This window comes from Pelophylax lessonae (assembly GCF_965119305.1).
Source record: "Pelophylax lessonae genome assembly, chromosome: 11".
NCBI classification, from domain to species: Eukaryota; Metazoa; Chordata; class Amphibia; order Anura; family Ranidae; genus Pelophylax; species Pelophylax lessonae.
This window is the reverse complement of record NC_138778.1, coordinates 154764667-154788372: the sequence shown is the minus strand read 5'-3', so window position 1 is coordinate 154788372 and position 23706 is coordinate 154764667. Positions and strand designations below refer to the sequence as shown.

At 46.0% G+C, this 23706-nt stretch overlaps 1 protein-coding gene across 2 annotated transcripts in view; it reads right to left on the bottom strand.

The window, feature by feature from the left end:
* The window catches only part of YWHAB (tyrosine 3-monooxygenase/tryptophan 5-monooxygenase activation protein beta), a gene marked incomplete at its 3' end in the record, with an annotated part of 54007 nt that overhangs the window by 13278 nt on the left and 17023 nt on the right, over nucleotides 1–23706 (bottom strand). For both annotated transcript variants that reach the window (XM_082271243.1, XM_082271242.1), the window contains exons 2-3: nucleotides 17629–17930; nucleotides 6150–6273 (exon numbers count right to left, since the gene is read on the bottom strand). In XM_082271243.1, coding sequence (XP_082127369.1) covers nucleotides 6150–6273; nucleotides 17629–17922 — 418 coding nt within the window. In that variant the 5' untranslated portion in view covers nucleotides 17923–17930. The remainder of the gene's footprint in view (nucleotides 1–6149; nucleotides 6274–17628; nucleotides 17931–23706) is intronic.

The following is a 23706-nucleotide window of genomic DNA, read 5'->3' as shown; positions in this document are numbered from 1 at the left end:
CAGTGCAAAAGATTAGGACAGTCGGTCATAGTCTGCAACACCAGGGCAATGCTGAATTTCGACCTCAGTGCCGAACCAGCCAGGATGTAAAAATTGCGGGCCACAGCCTCTGCCTTCCTGTCAGCCGGGTCCATAAAGCGAGGGAATCCTCAAGCAGAATCATGGTTGCCTTGTTCAATTTGGAAACTGGAGGGTCCACCACCAGTGGGACAGTCTGCTTCTTAAGAAGGGACTCCAAATAGGGGTATCGCCTAGCAACTCGCTTAGGGACCCCAAGGTCCCCCAAGTAGTGACAATTTAGTCAAAATTGGAGGGGAAAGGGAACACTTTTGCCGCTCTGGATGTGTTATACTACTAGTAGGAGTCTGTCGTGTAGAGGAAGGCCTACCGATTGCCAGTGGGCAGAGCTTGGATGGGAACCCCCGAGGTGAGTAGCACAGGCTAACCTAAAGGTGTGGAATCTAAGTATCCACCGGTCTTCACCAGAGCCTCGGATGGTGAGGATGGATTTGTCTGCGGGTGAATACCAGGTCGCGGTCCCCAGGGTCGCCCCACCAGGGGAGGACTGATCAAGGTCCGAAGGCAGACAAGGAGGATCCAAGAGAATAGTCAAACGAGCCGGGGTCAGGACGGGCAGCAAGCAAAATCAGGGACGAGCCAAAGGTCAACAGGAATCAGGCAGGGATCAACAGGACGCAGGTTCAGAAACATGGAGAAGCTGAAGACAGCAAAGGCACAGTGCTGCTGAGGTGTTTAAATAAGGCAGCCTGTTGCCAATTGCTGCAATTAGCCTGCACTAGGTTAACCCTTTGGATGACAGACAGCAATTCAGTGTGCTCAGGGAGCGTTCCTAACAGGATGGCTTGGGAGTGCCAAAGGGAACCTGCGCCTCTGTTGCATCCTCCAACTTTAATTCTCAAGCACAGATACAATCAGTGTGTCCACCAGTGCCTTTTCGTGCACGTTGCAGAAGCGGAGGACTCATCCCCACTATCTGAAGGATTCAGGGTGCACGGTCGCAGACACAGCAGGGTGACCCACATCCATGGTGGCCGAATCAGATTCAGGATCTGAGGAGACAGATGAGGCAGGAGAAGGCGGGGGGCGCTTTATGCCAGCCCGTTGCCCAAAAGCCACCTCCACCTGGGATACCAGGACTGCCGTAAGTGCATTGATGGATGGATGAGACCCGGAGGGCCCCAGAGAGGGGATCAGGTGGGGAGATGTGCTCCAAAGACTCCATGAATCACCATAGGGATACCACAAAAAGTGTAAAAATTTAATTTTTGTAAGAACTTACCGTAAAATTATTTTCTCTGGAGTCCTCTGACAGACACAGCTCTGGAAGTGTCTTCACTAATGGGTTATGTGCACCCTCTTCAGGGGTAGCTAGGCAGTGAAAGCTTTCACTAGGCATGCCTTTAGGGGCTGTCCTATCCACATGACCCCAGACACACCTGCTCTCATAGAATCAGTTTCGTAGCAAAGCAGTGAAGGAGAACACAGCCAACCCCAACATAGAGGGGCGGAGCTGCGTCTGTCAGAGGACTCAGAAAATAATTTTACGGTAAGTTCTTACAAAAATTCAATTTTCTCTCATGTCCTCTGACAAATGCAGCTCTGGAAGTTTCTTCACTAATGGGACGTCCCATAGCAGTGTAGGCATGAGGGGTGGGAAGAACTCAAACAACTTAACGTTTCAACAAGGCTAAAAAACATAGCCAACAGGGTAATAGAAGCTCAACCAACATCAACAGGAGCTTACCCCAAAGCAAAAAATTCACCCCTGAAAGAACACTCAGTCTGTTCCGCAAATAGCGGCCTGCAAAACTCTGCGGCCAAAGAAAGCATCCGAGGATGCCATTACATCAATCATGTTGAATTTTGTAAAAGTGTGTACAGACAACCAGGTCACCGCTTTACACACCTGAGCCACAGAAGCCTGATGGCAAAAAGCCCAAGAGGCACTCAGCGCTCTAGTAGAATGCGCCCTCACAGGGAAAGGAGGAACCTGACCCTTCAATGAATAGGCCTGAACAATAGTCTGTCTGATCCATTTTGATATGGTTGCAGCAGACGTAGCCGAAACCTTTAAGCCTCGCACACATGCAAGGAATTTCTGCCGACCGGTCGTTGGTCTTTTGTCCAGAGTGGCGTCTGTTGGTTGGAATGTGCTCTAGACTGCACACAAATTTTGTCGTCCGACAGAATTATACTTCAGAAGTGATGGCATGTGTTGGATTGCTTTCTTTGTGTTCTTTCATTTCTGAGCATACCCAGTCTTGCTCATAAGATTTTTTCCCTGTCGAAATCTGTACTGCCTGCATGAAAATCGGACGTGCTTTGACGGTGGACAAAAATTTTAAAGCCTGCACACCAGAATTTTTTCGGCCGAAAAGTCGGAGTCGGTTGTCGAGAGCACCATACTAACAAGCCGAAAATCGACAGATCGGTCGGACGGTGTGTACGGCCCTAACGAGATCCCTCAAAGGACAAACAGGAAATCAGACGTCCGAAAGGATTCTGTGGCCGACAGGTAAACACTGATCGCTCGAACCACACCCAGCGAATGCAAGACAATTTCTTTTGGGATGCTTGGGCTTCGCACATAGCGCAGGCAACACGATATCTTCATTGAGGTGGAAAGCCGACACCACCTTAGGTAGAAAAGATTGGTTAGGTCGCAGAACAACCTTGTCTCTATGAACGACCAGATAAAGCGAACAGCAGGACAGAGCCGCCAATTCAGATACCCTGCGAGCAGAGGTGACAGCCACCAGAAAGGCAACTTTCTGAGACAACAAGGGTAGAGAAATTTCTGATATTTTCAAAAGAAGGTTGTTGTGGAACGGACAAAACCAAATCCAGATCCCACAGAGGTAAAGGGGATCTCCTCGGCTTAGTCAGTCAGATGACGCACCCCCTGTATAAAGGTGTGAATCAAGGAACTAGTCGCCAGGGGATGCTGGAAGTAAATGGCCACAGCCGACACCTTACCTTTCATCATGCACAATGTCAAAAACGTTGCTCCACACCTTACTGCAGGAAAGCTAAGACCCCCGCCATCGAAAGGGGACGAGGATGCAACCCTAGCGACTCACACCAGGCAATAGACATCATCCAAGTACAATGAGAAACATCCCGGAAGACGCCTTCCTAGCTCTCAAGGTAGGAATCACAGAAGCAGAGAGACCTCTGTCCCTCAATATCTGGCCTTCAAACAGCCACGCCGTTAAAGCCAGCGACCGTAAAGCATACTTTAAGATCAGCCCTTGAGACAGCAGATCCTCTCTCAGAGGCAGCCACCAGGAGGTGACGACGACCACCTTTACCAAGTCTGTGTACCAAGATCGTCGAGGCCAGTCTGGGGCTACCAGAATCACCTGCACCTTTACCGCCGCCAACCTGCAGAGGAAGCTGGACAACAGTTGTATAGGAGGAAAGGCATAAATCAGCCGATACTGGCTTCAAGGTGCCGCCAAAGTGTCTGTGGCGCCCGCCAGGGGATCTCGAGCCCTGGCTACAAACCTCTCCACTTTGTCATTGAGACGAGACGCGAACAGATCCACCTCCGGAATTCCCCACCGGGCACATAGGAGACAAAAACCCCTCCGGAAGCAGGGACTGACTACTCGGTAATCCGCTTGCCATTTCTTCACTCCTGGAATGTGAACAGCAGAGAGGGCTGGAAAGTTAGCCTCGGCCCAAGACAAAAACAAGGCCACTTCCTTGGCCACCCGGGAACTCCTGGTGTCCCCTTGGTGATCGATGCAAGCCACAGCCGTGGCATTGTCGGATTGCACCCGAACAGGGAGACCGTGGAGTCGAGATGTCCAATGGAGCAGGCAGAGTTTGATCGCCCTGAGCTCCAGAACATTTATTGATAAGGAGGATTCCTCCGTCGACCACAGGCCTTGGGCACAAAGCCTGTCCAACACCCTATTCCAGCCCATCATGCTGGCATCCATGGTGACCACCGTCCACAACAGTGGCAAGAACGATTTGCCTTGGCACAGAGCAGGCGACAGAAGCCACCATGATCGCTCCGACCTCGTGAGATGGCTAGACATATCATCCTGTCGAAAGACCGCGGATCCTTGTTCCATTTGCAAGGATCTCCACTGTAGAGGGCTTGTGTGAAACTTGGCAAACGGGGCCGACTCGAAGGCCAACACCATCAGCCCCTGAGACCTCATGTAGGTCCGCAGGGAGGAGAGGTCGTTGTCCATAAGGAACCTGATCTCGCCCTGGAAAGTCTGAAGTTTTTTTCCACTGGGAGAAAAACCTTCGCTTGAGCAGAGTCCAAGACCATGCCCAGATAATGCAGACGCACTGATGGGGTCAGTGCAGACTTCTGGAAGTTGATGGTCCACCCAAACCCCTGGACCGTCTGAACTGTGACTGTCAGATCGCCCGACAGAGTGGCACACAAGCTCGCCCTGAACAGGAGATCGTCCAGCTAACAGAGGACCGCAATCCCCTCCTTTGCACAGCAAAGCTAGTACCACCCAGAGGTCTCTACTGTCATGGCCGCCAATTTCAATAGCAAACCATCGCAAAATGGCTGCCAGACTACACAAACATGGCCACCGTGCATTGAGGCTAGAGGAAAATGGCGGCCCCGCGTGACACCACGAGGCTCCCAGGGACCCAGGAGGGATCCCTAGGCTCCCCGCACAGCCGATCGTCCAGTCACCAGTGATCCGCCCCCCCCCCACTCCTTGCCAGCATAGCGTCCTACCCCACCCCAAGTGGTGGACTAGATCACCCACACAGGCCCAGAATCGGTAGAGTTTAACTCGCAGGCCAGCCCCCGTCCAGTGGGGCCATGTCGCTGCCAACCTAGTGCGGAGCCAAGATCTGCGCACGCACGCTGGCCAGACTGGGGTGACCACTGGATCTAGATTATCCAGCCCGTCGCCCAGTCTGGCAGTTGATTGTAGATCTCACAGGAAAAAAAAAAAAAACAGGAGAAACAAAAAACCTATCTAAAGAAAAAATTGGCAGGACCAGAGATCCCAGCAAGGAACTAGGTCCTTACTCCAGAAGGTGTTTTACCTAAATGCATATAATGCATTACAGCGTAACTCCACTTTTGTTGAGAACAAAACATTTCCCTCTGGGTGATCTCTGTACATTGCAAGGACTTAAACTTTGTTGCAGATTCTAACCATTTGTTATTCTGAAGAAATCACTGTTTGTTCCTGTACGCTAAGGGAGTCTAATGGGAGTGGTTTCATAATGTTTAACTAGCTGCCGCCGGCGTATTCGGACTCTAGTGTGGAAAGTTGCAGAGTCTGCATCCCTTAAGACAATATTTTCTATTGGGAGTATCTTTACCAAAAATTGTATTTTTGTTGCAGGGGATGACTGAAATGTGACTGTGTAGACTTCTCGGAAAATCAGTAAGCCAATCACACAAGCAAGAAATTAACTTTCTGGGGGGGGGGGGGGGGGGGGGGGGTTCTGTACACATTCTGTGTACAGAACACCTCCAGGTAGGTATATTGCATTGCACTTTACAGAAAATTAGAGCTGCAGATTGAAAAGGAAAGGTCATTTTTAATAACATTCAATTACAATATGACTTGTGCCGCAATTGTATATGCCAAGGATTCCCAAACTACGGCCTCCAGTTGGTTCAGCAACTACAATTCCCATCATGCCTAGTCATTTATGTGAATGTCAGTTTTACAATGCCTCATGGGATGTGTAGTTCTGGAACAGCTGCAGGGCCGTAGTTTGGGAATCCCTGGTATATGTTATATATTTTGATATTTATTCATGAAAGTGGAGTTACTCTTTAGGGTAAAAAAAACCTTCTGCCTTTATAACCACTTTAAGGGAGGGTGGCCTGCATCATATACTCCAAGATATAAAATTTACAGACAAGTTAAATTTCACACATATATTAAAAAAAAAGAAGAATGCCATAGAAAGAAGAGGAAAATCCAGAGAAAGGAACAAATAGCAGGAGAGATGTCGGAAGTCCCCATATAGACAGGAAACTATTACTATAGAAGCCCACAATCTTCCTATAGCAAAAACAACACTTTGGATGGACTGACCCTAGAATCACGAAAAAAGATTAGAAAACCTCAAAGTATAACTCAGCTCTAGGTAATTATTCATTTTGATAAAAACTCCACCTTGTTTCTTATCTCCAGTTGCTACTTCAGAAAGGTACCGATAATAATCTCCCTTCATTTTCAGGTAGAAGACCTTACTTTCTGGTGGTGTAGCATTAGCGATCAAATACTTTTCCAGAAGTTCCTGCACAAGAAAAAGAGCGTTATATCATACAGGTGCTAAAGACAGATTTAAAAAGCATTTTCTGGTAATGAGTAAAATCAGTCAGTCAGTGAACTGCTAATGATATATAGAAACGATGCAATTAAAAAGTTGACCCATTTTTCTCCATGCAAGGCAGCTTAGGTTATGTTAGATTATTTTTCAATTTGCACTATCCAACTTCTCTCTCTGCTTAACGTATAACCAATCAGGTTCAACCTTCAAAGGCAAGTTGATTGGCAGCTGTAAGAAACTGGTGACCCCTGACTATTTGATACATCTGGACTATGCAAGAGACAGCAAGATGCCTACAGGGAGTGCATTTGCAATCTACTGCATTAGGAACCAAGAAAGATTCATAGAACAGATTAGCCCCCGTTCACACTGGTGCAACTTGTCATGTGATTGGACAGATCAAAGTTGCACACTTTTGCTTTGGAACCATTCAAAATTGGTGCAACTCCAACTTGGAAAAGGTTCCTGCACTATTTTTTGGCAATATCACGTGTGACTTGTATTGACACCTGTGCATGAAGTTGCAGATATTGCACTGACCAGCAGCTTTGAAGTTGAGCTAAAGCATTCGGAGTGAACAGGGGCTCAGTGATAAAAGAGTGAAGGGGAGGCCCTGAGCGGCTAGATTATGTTCTCTATATGGATTTTAAAGTCGAAGGGATTCATTTTGACCAAACAGCTCTTTAAACACACACTTAAAAGCACACACTTTAGGGTTCATTCACACCCTATGTGCATGAAAAGTGATGGGAAAACTGCGCACATGGAAATCCGTTTTCACGTGTATCCGTTATGCACAGACTAACATCACATCCTATGTCATCACTCTGTCCACCATCAAAGAATGCTGCCCCCCCCCCCCCAATCCGCCACTGTCCGCCATGCATGCCCCCCCCCCCCCCATCGACCACTGTCCGTCATGCATGCCCCATCGACCACTGTCCGCCATGCATGCCCGCCATCCACGGTCCCCCCCTGATCACATACCGCCATCCACGGTCCCCCCCTGATCACATACCACCATCCACGTTCCCACCCTGATCACATACCGCCATCCACGTTCCCACCCTGATCACATACCGCCATCCACGTTCCCACCCTGATCACATACCGCCATCCACGTTCCCACCCTGATCACATACCGCCATCCACGTTCCCACCCTGATCACATACCGCCATCCACGTTCCCACCCTGATCACATACCGCCATCCACGTTCCCACCCTGATCACATACCGCCATCCACGTTCCCACCCTGATCACATACCGCCATCCACGTTCCCACCCTGATCACATACCGCCATCCACGTTCCCACCCTCATCACATACCGCCATCCACGTTCCCACCCTGATCACATACCGCCATCCACGTTCCCACCCTGATCACATACCGCCATCCACGTTCCCACCCTGATCACATACCGCCATCCACGTTCCCACCCTGATCACATACCGCCATCCACGTTCCCACCCTGATCACATACCGCCATCCACATCCTCACCCTGATCACATACCGCCATCCACGTCCTCACCCATCACATACCGCCATCCATGTCCCCCCCGGATCACATATCACGATCCATTGACTTATGATGCCTGAGATTTCTGTTTGGCCCGGATATCCAAAAAGATCGCAGAATCTTTGATCCTTATTACCAGATCTAAGCTTGATATGGGCAAGTAGCAGGTTCTTATGCTATATACCCACCTCGTCTGGAGAGATACTGTATTTACCATATATTTTTCCATACGCTATTCCTTTTAATATTTTTTTATCATGTTGTCATAATAAATTTCTTTTTTTTTTTTTATCTGTTGAGTACTTGTGTTTCCTTATGGGATTACCAGTGGCTACCTTTAAAGTCCTACTCGCCGATAACCAAGTCCTGGCCAAAGATTGACCGTCGGCACCCGGTGATCAGCTCTGAGCTTCACTGAACACAGCTCTGTGAGCGTAAACAGCACAGAGCTGTGTTCAGTGACAGGGTCGAGTTGTTTGGGAATGAAAACCACAAGATCCCAAGTAAAAGCAGCACACAGTACACAAACACCTGTTATGCACATATTTAACCCATAGATTGCCCTAGATGTTAACCCCTCTTCCTGCCCAGTGTCATAAGTACAGTGACAGTGCATTTTAGCGTTGAGCACTGTATTCGTGTAACTGGTGATGTCAGTGGCAGTTACACACAAACCCCAGCGTTAGTTAGGGTCAGATTGTGCGCTGAACTATCGTAGTCCTGTCGCTGATCGCTGCCATTACTAGTATAAAGAAAAAATAAAAAATTTCAGTATACATCCCATAGTTTGTAGATGCTATAACTTTCACACAAAGCAATCAATACAATGTTAAACTGTACACTTATTGCGATTTTTACATTTTTTTTTTTTACATTAAAATACATTTTGGTAGGGATGCACGATATGTCAGCTGCCGAAAATTATTGGCTGATAGAACAAAAGGTGCCAATAATGGCTTCTGAAAAACGTGCTCGATTTTGCTGTGTTTTTCAAAGGACATTTGAAGCAAAAACTGCATTAAAAACGCAACACGGGTGCATTTTTGACACGTTTTTATAGTGCATCTTAATGGGGGAGGTGCATTTTTTTTATTTTTAACTGACCAAGCATGCACCGAAAATACTGCAAGCAGGGTTTTTACCATCACAACAAAAGCGTGAAGACATATGAAAGGGGATGGATTTTTTTTTGAGCCTTTGTGCTTTCTAAAAACGCAAAAGTGCTTTCAAAACCTGCTCAGTGTGTAAGCAGCCTATCCGTATAAAAAGGTGCCGATAATGGCCAAAAATTAATTCATATATTTAAAAAAGTCAAAAATATATTTTTTCATATAAAAACAAAAACTGTCCATTTTGGTTTTCGGCCAAGTGCATTTTTCGGTTTGAGTTCAGAATTTATTTTGGTGCACCACTACATTTTAGCCAAAATGTATTGACATCTTTATTAGGAGTTAAGTTTTATAGCAGAAAGTAAAAAAATAGTTTTTTTTTCCCCCAAAATCGTCAGTCTTTTTTCATTCATATAATAAACAAAAACCCAGTGGTGATCAAATACCAAAATAACGCTTCATTTGTGTGGGGAAAAAAAAAATTATATATATATATATATATATATATATATATATATATATATATATATATATATATATATATATATATATACATATATATGGGCCAGGTCATGAAGGGGGTAAAACCTTCCGAAGCTGAAGTGGATTAAACAAAAACTGGTAAAGATTTGCAAAGCTGCTATGGGTGCCACAGGATTCCAGCTTTGATCAGAGGCTCATTGGATAATGTTGAGCATCCTTCCAGAGCATAACATTTGTAGCTTCACCATTTTCTCAATATCATTACCAATTCTTTGGCTCAATGTGTGATGCCTACAGCTGCACTCAGTTTGTGGACAAACTATCACCCAAAATAACTAAGAAAGGTCTTCAGATCCCAAGCATGATATTACAATATTACACATTCTAAACAATGAGCAGATTATAATATATATATATATATATATATATATATATATATATATATATATATATATATATATATATATATATATATATATATATATATATATATATATATATATATATATATATATATATACACACACACACACACACACACATACATACACACACATACACATTTTCATTTAGGGGTGGAGAGATTCACACTACTGTGGATAAAACACAATTTTATCTGATGTTACGCACAACCAATAGCAGATAAAAATCTATTAAAAGATTCAGAGAACAAGTATATCCATAGCAACCACGAATATGCACAGATTAACCTCTTTCATGCCAATCTGTACACTGACAACTAAGAAGAGGCATGTCTGTAGTAATCGAAATACAAACATCTCCTTTTATAGAGAATGTTTTACCATCTCTGCCATTTCTTAGAATTCCTTCACCACCAACCCCATCTCTCCTTTATTACCATCCTAGACTTGATTAATATGGATTGTGCTAAGCATTGCTGTCTATCAGTTGTCTTTCCCTTTCCTGTATGCTGCCTGCAGCGTTTTTGCAACCTACAAAATTTCTGCCCTCTCCCCCCCCCCCCACCTTGCACTCTCCGCTTTTCATCTTCAAACACATCTCTTCTGCCCATTCCCTTGCCCCAAACTGATATCTTTTGAGGGGGCGATGGATTCCCTCCTTAGGACTGGATGTGGGGATGATGCTTGTGCAGGGCACCTTGTCCCCATTTTGGAGGAGGCAAGATGGGGAGGATTTACCACCCCCCACCCATCTCTGGGTGCACTCATTGTGCTAAATGATGGAAAAAAAAAAAAAAAAAAGAAGAAAATCTTGTCATCCTGTAAGAAATCTGAGCTTAAAGTACCATATAAACATATCGGTCTTAACTTGCCGACTGCCCCCTAGCACATTTACTGCTACAGGGAAGCCGAGCTGCTCAGAATCACGTATATATACGTGATTCTGCACTTCTGTGTTTTGGACACGAGTTAGCTAGCTCCCGTTGTTATTTTACACAGCAGGTCCCACTGATCCAATATTCCCCGACACCTGCTGATCGTTCTGTAACTGACAGAACTGGGGCCTGCTAATGTAAACAAGGCAGATTGTCATTCTGTCTTGAATCCTGTGTTCCTGTAAAACAGAAACATAGATCCTTGCCTTCCAGTAGTAAAAAGCACCTCCCCACTACACTGAAACATTAGCTAGGCACACACATTTAACCCATTCTCTACCAGTGTCATTAGTAGTGACCATGCATATTATTTAGCACTGATCACTGTAATAATGTCACCAGTTCCCAAAAAGTGTCAAAACTAAGTATCCAATTTGCCGGCCGCAATATCCCAGTCCCGCTATAAGTTGCTGATCGCCGACTTTTTTTTTTTTTTTTTTAACCAAAGACATGTAGCAGAATACATATTGGCCTTAATTTAAGAAATTTGTTTTAAAAATTTTTTATTGGATGTTTTAGAGCAGAAAGTTTTTATTTTTTTTATAAAAGGAGGGGGTTTTTGACTTAGCGTAAAATACATTTTTTCATGTTTGACGGACACAGCTTCTGATCTCCATAATCGTTGGGTTATACTGCCCCCTACAGGAGTAGGACACTAGGCAGAAAAAGTCTGGCTACTCCCACGGGCAGTCCCAGGGGGTATACTCCCTCTCTCTTCTATAGGCACTCTTGTTAGAGTGTCAAAAGAACTACAACCCCCAGAGGGGTGGGCGCTGTGTCCATCAATGAACATCAGAGAAATGGATTTTAGGGTCATTTAAAAATCCCATTTTCTTTTCATTCATTCATTGACTGACAGCTTCTGATCTCCATAACAGTTGGGACGTCCCAAAGCAGTTAAACATGAGGGGTGGGAACCGCAAAGAAATTCCCAAGGCTTAACAGTAGCCAACCAGGCCACAGGAGCTCAACCAAAACTGGAGCCCACTTGAAAAAAAAAAAAAAACTCAATACACCCGCAAAGAGGATCAGGTCCTCTAAACAGCAGCCTGCAAAACCTTGCAGCCGAAAGAAGCATCCGCAGATGCCAACATATCCACCTTTATAAAACTTTGTGAAAGTGTTCACCGACGATCAGGTGGCTGCCTTGCAAAGCTGCGTCACCAAGGCCTGATGACAGAAGGCCCAGGTGGCACTAAGCGCCCTAGTAGAGTGTGCCTTAAAAAGGGAAGAGAGGGACCTGACCCTTGATGGAATAGGCCTGAATCACTGATCCAATCTGGAAATGGTCGCAGAGAAAGCGGACAACCCTTTCCGAGGCCCATCCATGAGCCTGACTTCCTGAAAGACTCCGTAGCTGCCAAGTACACCCTAATTGCCAGGACCACATCCAAGGCATGCAAGGCAATTTCCTTCAGATGTTTAGGCCTGGGACACAGGGAAGGAAACAATGTCTTCATTGAAATAAAAATCAGAGGCAAAATTTGGAAGGAACGATGGACAGGGGCGAAGAACCACCTTGTCTCTGTGAATCACCAGTTAAGGTGAACAACAGGATAATACTGCCAGTTCGGGCACGCTGCGCACAGAGGCAATAGCCACCAAAAAGGCCACCTTCTAGAACAGCATAAGCAGGGGAATCTCCTGAAGATTCTCAGAGGGATGCTTCTAGAAGGCCGAAAGCACCAAATTGAGGTCCCAAGGTGGCAACGGAGACCGCACTGGAGGAACCAAATGTCGGACACCCTTAAGAAAGGTACGCATCAGGGAGTGTGTGGCCAAAGGCCATTGAAAGGTGACCGTTAAAGCAGACACCTGGCCCTTGATGGTACTCAAGGCCTTTTCGGTTCAACCCCCCGTTGAAGAAAGGTTAGGATCTGAGCCACCGAGAAGGAGTGTGAACCCCAAGAGACTCACCCCACGCAATGTACGTCTTCCAAGTACAATGGTAGATTTCCTAGCTTTTAACAGTGTAGGAATAACCTACTCCGATAAACCTCTATACTTCGGCACCTGGCGCTCAACAGCCAAATCGTCAAAGCCAGCAACTGTAAAGCAGGATGGAAGATGGATCCTTTGGACAGCAGATCCTCCCTGAGAAGAAGCTTCCAAGGAACGTCTGTGACCAGCCGCACCAGATCGGCGTACCAAGCACGGTAAGGCCAGTCCGGAGCCACTAAGATGACCGGAATCCCTTCTGCCTCAATCCTGGGTAGAAATCTTGGAAGAAGCTTGAGAGAAGGGAAAGCATAAATCAGACGATACTGACCCCACAGGGCCACCAGTGCATCTGTGGCGTCTGCCAGAGGATCCCTTGGCGAAACCACAAACCTCTGCATCTTTCTGTTGAGTCCAGAAGCCAACAGCTTCACCTCGAGGGTGCCCCACCGGAGACAATTGATGAAACCCCTCTGGATGAAGGAACCACTCCCTTTGGTCCTACGCTTGCCAACTGAGGTAAGCCACCTGCCAGTTTTCCATCCCAGGGAAGGTGTACTCTAGAGAGGGCTGGAACTTACCATTCTGCCCACCTTAGAATGCCGGCTACCTCTAGAGCCGCCAGGACACTTCTTGCGCCCCCTTGATGATTGACATAAACTTCAGACGTGGCATTGTCCGATTGAATGCGCACAGGACATCCCTGAAGACGATCCGTCCAATGGTCCAGATACAGTCTGATCGCTTTGAGTTCCAAGACATTGATCAGTAGCCTGGACACTTCCAGTGTCCAGATTCCCCCAGCAGAGTTTATTCCGAGGACACCTCCCTAGCCAGACAGGCTAGCATACATGGTGACCACTGTACAATAAAAAAGGGGAGGAAGGATTTACCCAGCTGAAGCACTGGAGAACAAAGCCATCATATTAGGGAATCCTTCGTTCAACTTAGCCAGATCTGATTGTCTAGAGACTGCGGAGTCTTGTCCCATTTGGCCAGAATCTCCCTTTGCAGGGACCTCGCATGGAACTGTGCAAACGGAACCGCCTGGAAGACACTATCAGGCCAAGCACCAGCACGAAAGTCCAGAGGGATGACCATCTGCTGGGCAGCAGGAGACGCAGCACAGATAAACTGCAGCCCCTGGACCAGCTGTTCCGCCAGGAGTCAATGCGCCTGCCCCGGCCCCGCTCGTCCATTCCAGTGGAAGCGCGTCATTCCCTGCTAAACAACTTCTGGGCATGCCCAGAAGCTGTGCAGGGATGACACGCCTGCCCCGGAAGTGACGAGCGGGGCCGGTGCAGGGCATTCTGGGACTAAGAGGACACGGAAGAGGACGCGCTAGCTTCAGCTGCCCACATCTGAGATGGCAGCGCTGGAGAAGAAATTTTCAATGTAAGTGCGACCTGGGACAGATCAGAGGCTATCCATTATGGAATGTACTAGCCCTGACTGTCCCGGGGGTATTTTTATTGGAAAAACATTTCCGAGGACGTAACTCCGCTTTAAAGGCCGGTGACTCTTCAACCGGAAATCATGGTTGCCTTGTTTAATCTGGAAACCGGAGGGTCCATCACCGGTGAAACAGTCCATAGGGGTATCGTCTAGCAACTCACTTCGGGACCCCAAGGGGACGCTTTGGTTGTCTCCACTCTTTAGTGACAATTCTGTCAAAATAGGAGGGGAAAGGAACACCTTGCCGCTCTGGATGGCTTGAGTGCCAAAGGGAACCTGCGCCACTGTCGCAGTGGCACCCTCTAAATTTAAGTACACCTTTTCGTGCGCGGTTGCAGAAGTGGAGGAATCCTATGAGGATTCAGGGCGCGTGGTTGCAGACCCAGCAGGGTGACACACGTCCGCATCGGCCAAATCAGATTCAGGAACTGATGAGACAGATGAAGCAGGGGAAGGCAGGGGGTGCTTTAAGCCAGCCCTTCGCCCAAAAGCCACTTCTACCCTGGACACAAAGGACTCCAGGACCGCTTTCAGTGCATCGATGGATGGATGGGACCCAGAGGGCCCCGCAGCGTCAGGCAGGGGATCAGGTGGAGAGATATGTTCCAAAGACTCCATGAGTCACCAGGGGGACCCCACACAAAAGGTGTAAAAAACATGCTAAGGGACAACCGCCACCGCTCTGGCAGCACCCCCCAGTTGCCAGTAACAGAGCACCCAATCGATCCTCAGCAGAGAGGGAAAGGACCCCACCAGACTCACCTCCCAACAGAAACCAGGCACCGCAGACACTAGGAGAATCTGCATTGCACGTGCGCCGATCAGGAAATGAAAAGATCCAGGAGTCAGCACCAGGGGATGAGAAGAGCTTCCACCGCCACTATTTTCAATGGCAAACCCCCACAAAATGGCCGGACTACACACATGGCCGGAATACATTGAGCATACAGGCTCCAAGAAAATGGCGGCCCCGCGGGATCCCGAGGCCTCGGAAAAACGGCACAGGCAGGAAATGGGGTGGGGGGCCCTGTCAGAAGCTTCAGACAGAACCTCCTCTCCATCGAAATAGGGGGGCTGTCGGCCAGGAGGAACACTGCGACTCGGGCTGAGACTCGGTCGTATGTGAACTTGCAAGGCGTTTAACTGTCTGGTGGGGCTATGTCACGACCGACCCAGCGTGGAGCCGAGGTCTGCGCGCACTCGCTGGCCAGACTTGAGTAACCACTGGATCTAGATTATCCAGCCCGTCGCCCAGTCCGGCAGGGGATTTTAGATCTCACAGGAAAGAAAAAAAAAATCTGGTATCTGACCACCTCTGCATTTTATTTTTTGCGCTATAAAACAAAGACAATTTTAAAATAAACATGAAAATAATGTAAATCAAATTTCTTCATAAAATTTAGGCCAATGTGTATTCTGCTACATGTTCATTGTAAAAAAAAATCCCAGTAATCATATTGATTGGTTTGCGCAAAAAAGTTTTTGCGCCTACAAACTATGGTATACATACTGGAATTTTTATTTAATTTTGTTATACTAGCGACTTATAGCGCAGAAAATCTGACAATGACACTTTTGACACTTTGTAGGAGCCAGTGACACTAATACAGTGATCAGCATTAAAAATATGCACTGTCACTGTATTGAAGATTGCAAGCGTGCAGGTAGGTGTATTTTATCGCAGAACAGAATAACCTGCTTGCTAATAAACCCGTTCATGCCGACAGTAAGAAAATATGTGGCCTCGGCTTGAATGGGTTGTACCCGGGGGTGCACAGTGGTTGGCCTTGGGATGACAACCGATGTGGCTAAAAAGCCCTTCGGCTGTTATCCCAAGCAGCGGGAGGGGGATGTCCCGCCTGCGGCTCGCCCGGGCTCTCCCGTTCCACCAAGAGGCCTGAGCGACCAGCCAGTGGATGTGCGAAATCGGCTTCAATCGGGTCTCAGATCTAGTAACCTGGAAGCAATGTCAGAACATCACTTCCGGTTTACAGAAGAGTTCAAGGTGGAAAAATAGAAAAAAAATAAAAAAACACAACAGCATTCAAAACAGCCAAACTTGCCATTTTAAATGCTTTTAAGTGCAAAGAAGGGATTGGTGGTCTTTTAGACCCCCAGATCCCTCAATAAAGAGTACCCGTCACTACCTATTGCAGCCAGAAGGAATGTTTACTTTCCTTCGGACAGCAATAAAAGTGATCAGAATTTTTTTTTTTTTCAAAGGGACAGTGTAAAAAAAAAAAAAAAAAAAAAAAAAAAAAAAAAAAAAAAAAAAAAAAAGTTAAATTCAAAAGCGCCCCATCCCTACGTGTTCGCACGCAGAAGTGAACGCATACGCAAGTCGCGACCGCAAATGTAAACCGTGTTCAAAAACACATGAGGTATCGATGCGATAGTTCGAGCGAGAGCAATAATTCTAGCACAAGACCTCCTCTAAAGCCTCGTACACACGTTCCGAATGTCGGCCGAACGATCGGCTGTCTTTTGTCTGGTGCTGTCCTGTCGGCTGAAAACTGCACATGAATTTTGTCGGCCAACAGCAGCCGACTGCAGAAGTGATGGTTAACTTTCCGTGTGTTTTTTCTTTTCTGAGCATGCCCAGTCTTGCTAATCAGCTGTTTGTTGGCCGAATTCTGTACTGACTGGCGAACAATCGGCCGTTCTGGTGTTGGCCAACAAAAAATTTAATGCCTGCACAACAGATTCTGTTCGGCCGAAAAGCCGCTGTCGGTTGTCGGAAGCATCATACTAACAAGCCGACAATCGGCCGATCGTTCGGCGGCCGAATATTTACGGCCGACAATCGCTACGTGTGTACGGGGCTTAATTCAAAACGGTGACCTGTGGAAATTTTAAAAACGTTTCCTATGGAGATTTTCAAATACTGTAGTTTGTTGCCATTCCATGAGTGTGCACAATTTTTAAAGCATGACAACATGTTCGGTATCTATTTACTCGGTGTATCACCATCTTTCACATTATACAAACAAATTGTGCTAACTTTTCCGTTTTATTCTTATTTCATGAAAGTGTATTTTTTTTGGTTTAAAAAGACCACTGCGCAATTACAGTGTGACATAAAATATTGCAACAACTGCCATTTTATTCTCCAAGGTCTCTGCTAAATAAATGTGTGTGTGTGGTGTGTATGTATATATATTATATATTTTTTTGGGGGGTGGAGGGGGTTTAAGTAATTTTTTAGCAAAAAACAGATTTTAGCTTGTAGGCAACAGATGTCAGAAAAAGGCTTAGGCATGAAGGGGTTAAAGTAGTTTCCAAATAAGCCTTCAATTCCGCTTTAAGTTTCCATTCTCAACCTTTGACAACATTCTGCTTGCCAACAAGCAATTCCAGTCCTCTCTTTTTTGGTAAATCTGCGGAATTATCAGGACCATCCTAGACCCCCAAAAAGTAGAACATCTAAACTTGACAATCTCATGATCCCCTCCTAACTTACAAGAACATCAGTGCAGATTTCAGTGAGCTCCGCTTCGATCTTTTCCCTGTATTCTTTAGCCATCTGTTGTTTCTTCTCATTGCCTTCGGTCTTCTGTTCGATGCTGGAGATGACACGCCAGGAGGAGCGGCGGGCACCTACAACATTTTTGTAGGCAACGGACAGCAGGTTCCTCTCTTCATTGGAGAGCTCGCCACCCTGCTCAGTCACAGCTTTCATGGCCGCAGCCATGTCATCGTAGCGCTCGGCCTGTTCAGCAAGCTTGGCCTTTTGTACCAGGTCACTTTTGTCCATGATGATTTCTGTTTAGAATAAAAAAAAAAATAAAAAAAAAAAGTTAAACATTTTTTACAGATGGGTAGATTAGGAAAGCAGTATTTTTCCCTTGGTTTCAGGCAGAATGTGAAAAACAGTAAAAATATAAAAAAGGCATCAGATTATCCACAGCCCTATTGATTCTAAAGTCAATTTTATGAGCAACTTTCTCAAAGAATAGTTGAGATCTTCAACTCCTTCAGGGCATGAGGAATACGGTGCATCCGGAAAGTATACACAGAACTTCACTTTTTCCACATTTTGTTATGTTAAAGCCTTATTCCAAAATGGATTAAACTAATTTTCCTTAAAATTCTACAAACAATACCCCATAACGACAACGCAAAAGAAGTTTGTTTGAAATCTTTGCAAATTTATTAAACAAAAAAAATCCCATGTACATAAGTATTCACAGCCTTTGCTCAATACTTTGTTGAAGCTCCTTTGGCACCAATTACAGCCTCAAGTATTTTTGTGTATGATGCTACAAGCTTGGCACACCAATTTTTGGGCAGTTTCTCCCATTCTTCTTTACAGGACCTCTCAAACTCCATCAGGTTGAATGGTGAATGTCGAGTGCACAGCCATTTTCAGATCTCTCCAGAGATGTTCAATCGGTTTCAATTCTGGGCCACTCAAGGACATTCAGAGTTGTCCCATAGCTGCTCCTTTGTTATCCTGGCTGTGTGCTTAGGGTTGTTGTCCTGTTGGAAGATGACCCTTCGCCCCAGTCTGAGGTTCAGAGCGCTCTGGAGCAGGTTTTCAACAAGGATGTCTCTGTACATTGCTGCATTCATCTGTCCTTCGATCCTCCTGACTAGTCTCCCAGTTCCTGCTGCTGAAAAACATCCCCACAGCATGATGCTGCCACCACCATGCTTCACTGTAGAGATGGTATTGGGCAGGTGATAAGCAGCACCTGGTTTACTCCAGACATGATGCTTGCCATTCAGGCCAAAGAGTTTAATCTTTGATTTATCAGACCTGTTTCTCAGGGTCAGAGTCCTTTGGGTGCCTTTTGGCAAACTCCAGGTGGGCTGTAATGTGCCTTTTACTGAGGAGTGGCTTCCATCTGGCCACTCTACCATACAGGCTTGATTGTTGGGAGTGTTGGCAGAGATGGTTGTTCTTCTGGAAGGTTCTCCTCTCTCCACAGAGAAATGCTGGAGCTCTGTCAATGACCATCGGGTTATTGGTCACTTCCCTGACTAAGGCCCTTCTCCTCCAATCGCTCAGATTGGCCGGGTGGCCCGCTCTAGGAAGAGTTTTGGTGGTTCCAAACTTCTTCCATTTAGGGATGATGGAGGCCATTGTGCATATTGGGATCTTCACTGCTGCAAAAAGATTTTTTTTATACCCTTGTCCAGAGCTGTGCCTTGATACAGACCTGTCTGAGGTCTACAGACAGTTTATTGGACTTCATGGCTTGGTTTGTGCTCTGACATGCACTGTTCATTGTGGGACCTTATATAGACAGGTGTGCGCCTTTCCAAATCATTTCCAATCAACTTATTTTACCACAGGCGGACTCCAATCAAGTTGTAGAAACATCTCAAGGATGATCAGTGGAAACAGGATCTTAATTTTGAGTGTCATGGCAAAGGCTGTGAATACTTATGTAGATTTTTATTTTTTTTTTTTTAGAAATTTGCAAAGATTTTAAACAAACTTTTTTCACGTTGTCATTATGGGGTATTGTTTGTAGAATTTCGAGGAAACTGATGAATTTAATCCATTGTGGAATAAGCCTGTAACAAAATGTGGAAAAAGTGAAGCGCCGTGAATACTTTCTGGATGCACTGTATCTCTAAGAAACCACAAATGTTACCTCTGTAGCCTGTTTGTGAGCCATTCATGCACTCAGTGGAGGCACTTTGGCTCCTGAAGTGGTTCTAAAGCATTAGGGTTTTTTACCCTAATGCATTCTGTGTGTCATAAGATCTATCCCTCAACCCTCCCTTAAATTTAACTGTGCTGATTTCGATCCAGAGCTGTGCATAAGAGCAGCATCTCTCTCCCTCCTCACAGGGCAGATTGATAGCAGCAGGAGCCATCGGCAAAATTTGGTGACAAGTGAGCGTAGGACAGGGCTGAGGCATGCTGCCTGTGTCCTAAGGATGCAGACAGGGCGGCTTGGGAGCTTGCTCGCATGAGTGCCCTCATTCTATGGAGGCACTCGAAGAGGAGGAGCCAGGAGTGCCGGCATGGAACCCCATAAACTGAGAATTGAGGCTTCTCTGTGCAAAACCATTGCTGTATGACAGGTTTGTCATTTTATTAACCACTTGCCGACTGGGCACTTTTACCCCCTTCCTAACCAGGTCAATTTTCAGTGCGGTCACACTGTGAATGACAGTTGTGCGGTCATGCAACACTGTGTGAAAACATTATAAAAATTTTGTTTGGGTACAAAGAGCTTTCTTTGGTGGTATCTGATCACCACTGGGTTTAATTTGTTGCTAAATAAATGAAAAAAAAGACCAGAAATGTTGGGGAAAAAAAAAAAAAAAAAAAAAGTTTTCATAGTTCATATATAATTTTATAAACAGGTAATTTTTCTCCTTCACGGATGTGCACAGATGAGGCTGCACCGATAGGCGGCACTTGGGACTGCACTGATAATCAGGACACCAATAATCAGTGCCCGTGTCCCTTTAACATAAGCCGGTTATCGGCTTTCTTCTTCAATCAGCCTTTGTTGACATCCGTGATCAGCTGTCATTTAACATAGCTAATTGTGTGGTAAAGGGCTGCTGTGATTGGCTCTTTACCCCAATCTGTGATCAGCTGAGTCCTTTGGACTTGGCGATCACAGAACATGCCGCCAGTGCACCGCAGGGGGCGTGTGGGAGGCGCAATCAGAGGATGGCGTCGATAGACTCCCTCCCGGCAAAGGAAGCCCGCGCTGTAGCTGTCATATTAAATAGTCAGTCACCACCTAAAACTGGTATATTGTAAATATTACAAGTTATGCCCCCAACTTACATGGAGTTAATCCATTTAATCAAAAAAAAAAAAAAAAAAAAAAAAAAAAAAAAAAGCACCAGCTTTTTTCAAAAGTGCATTTCCCAATGCCCGTACTGTGAGAGTCAGGTGCATTTGTTTTGTCTGTGTATGTACTATGGAGGTTTCAAAAAAAATATATGGCAATGCAATCATAGCACGTATACAAAACGCATTGTAATATTTGTGAACGTGCACATACGTGTCCAAAAATTTTATATATAAACAGGACTTTAGTGGTGACATACCCAAAGGAGCTCCCATAGTTTTGGAGGAGGGGGGGTCCCCACTCTCAGTAAATTTTTCCAATACCTATGGCATAAAGAAAGCCTGAAGCTAAAGTCTCCAATCTAAAAGACTCAACCTATAATTGAATTATCTAGCATATTGATTTTCATGCTGGCTCTTAAGCTGGCTATAGAGGAATCGAAATTCAGCTGGTGCAGCAGAAACTGGCCGAATTTGAATCCACCTATAGGCAGGCTGGTTGTACAGAATACAGTCTCTCGATTGACTGCTTTACAACCAACCTGTCAGGTTTTTTCCGACCGATCAGTGACACTGGCTATAGCTGACAATTGATCGTTGCATTTTGGATGACAGGGAAGGCACCCACTGGCAGAACACAATAGTGCTGCAGGAGTGATTCCCACGTGTTGATGAGGGAACTGGCACATTTTCTTTCAACAGGCTGGTTGAAGGGGGGGGGGGGGGGGGGTGTGGAGTGGAAATATGGCCATTCGCATCAATGGGCTGCCCTATGCACGACAAACGCCCCATAGTAGCTTAAGAACCTTTTTGGTTGTGGAGCGTTTGTTTTGGTAGGATTGTAGTGTTTTGTCATGCAGCAAATGCTTGGCAAAATATGTGATAACAAAAGGCTGTACTCATATCCATTTCAAAATATTTTTGAAACATGCCGCAAAAACTCATCAGCCTTGTATTGCCATTATGGAGACACAAGCGCAATGCAGGTTTGGAGCGTGTTTACAAAAACGCATGGCAAAGCGTACCTCTGTTCGGGCTTCTGCATGTTCAGAAACCGCTCCCGTTTCTAAAAGGCAACACACGCTCGACATGAGTTTGCTGAGCAATATAGAAACGTGTGGGATTTTTGACTTACCATAAAATCCATTTCTCTGATGTTCATTGACAAAACACAGCTCCTGATCTTTTTAACCATTGGGTTATACTGCCCCCTACAGGAGTAGAACACCAGCAGAAAAAAGGCTTGAACACGCCTATGGGGCAGTCCCAGGGGGTATACTACCACTTCTTGCTATAGGTATTTAGTTTTGTAACAAGCAGTGTCATTAGAATTACAACTCCACAGAGGGGTGGGTGCTGGGTCCCTCAATGAACATCAGAGAAATGGATTTTATGGTAAGTCAAAAGTCACCTTTTCCCTTTCATTCATTGAGGGACACAGCTCCTGATCTTCTTAACCATCGGGACCTCCCAAAGCAGTGTTAAACATGAGGGGTGGGAACAGCAAAAAAAAAAAAAATCCGAAGGCTAACCATAGCCAACCAGCTAAACAGAAGCTCAACCAAAACAACTGGAGCTTACCAGAAAAAAAAAAAAAAAAAAAATAAAAAATACACCCTCAAAGAGGACCAGGTCCTCTAAACAGCAGCCTGCAAAACCTTGCAGCTAAAGCAAGCATCCACAGATGCCAACACATCCACTTTATAGAGCTTTGTGAAAGTGTGCACCGACAACCAGGTGGCCGCCTTGCAAACCTGCGTCACCAACACCTAAAGAGGGAAGGCCAAGGAGGCACTGAGCGCCCGAGTAGAATGCCCCTTGACAGGGAAAGGAGGAACCTGACACTTGATGGAATAGGCCTGAATCACTGTGTGTCTGATCCATCTGGAAATGGTTGCAGAGGAAGCAGACAACCCTTTCCGATGCCAATCCGTGAGCAGAAATCGTGAGTCCGATTTCCAAAAAGACTCCGTAGCTGCCAGGTACACCGTATTTGCCCAGACCTCATCAAGGAATGTAAAGCAATTTCCTTCAGATGATTTAGCCCAGACACAGGGAAGTCAACACAATGTCTTCATTCAAATGAAAATCAGAGACAACTTGAGGAAGGAAGGACTGACAGAGGCAAAGAACCACCTTATCTCTGAATCACCAAGTAAGGTGAACGACAGGCTAACGTCAATTAGGACACCCTGCATGCAGAGGTGATAGCCACCAAGGAGGCCACCTTCTGGGACAGTGTAAGCAGTGGTAATCTCCCAAAGATTCTCAAAGGGAGGCTTCTGGAGGGCCGAAAGCACCAAATTGAGGTCCCAAGGTAGCAATGGAGACTGCACTGGAGGAACCAAATGTCGGACACCCTGTAGAAAGGTACACACCAGGGAGTGTGTGGCCAAGGGTCATTGGAAGACGACCGTCAATGCAGACACCTGGCCCTTGATACTCGAGGCCTATTTCTGTTCAACCCCCCATTGAAGGAAGGTCAAAATCCGAGCCACCCAGAAGGAGCGAGGATGAATCCCAAGAGACTCACACCCGCAATGTACATCTTCTACATACTAGGGTAAATCTTCCTAGAAGTAGATTTCCTAACTTAGTGTAGGAATCACAGACTCAGATAAACCTCTATCCTTCTGCAACCAGTGTTCCAACAGCCAAACCGTGAAAGCAGGATGGAAGATCGGTCCTTGGCACAGCAGATCCTCCCTGAGAGGAAGCTTCCAAGAGACAACTGCAACCAGCCGCACCAGATCGGCAAGGCCAGACCACTAA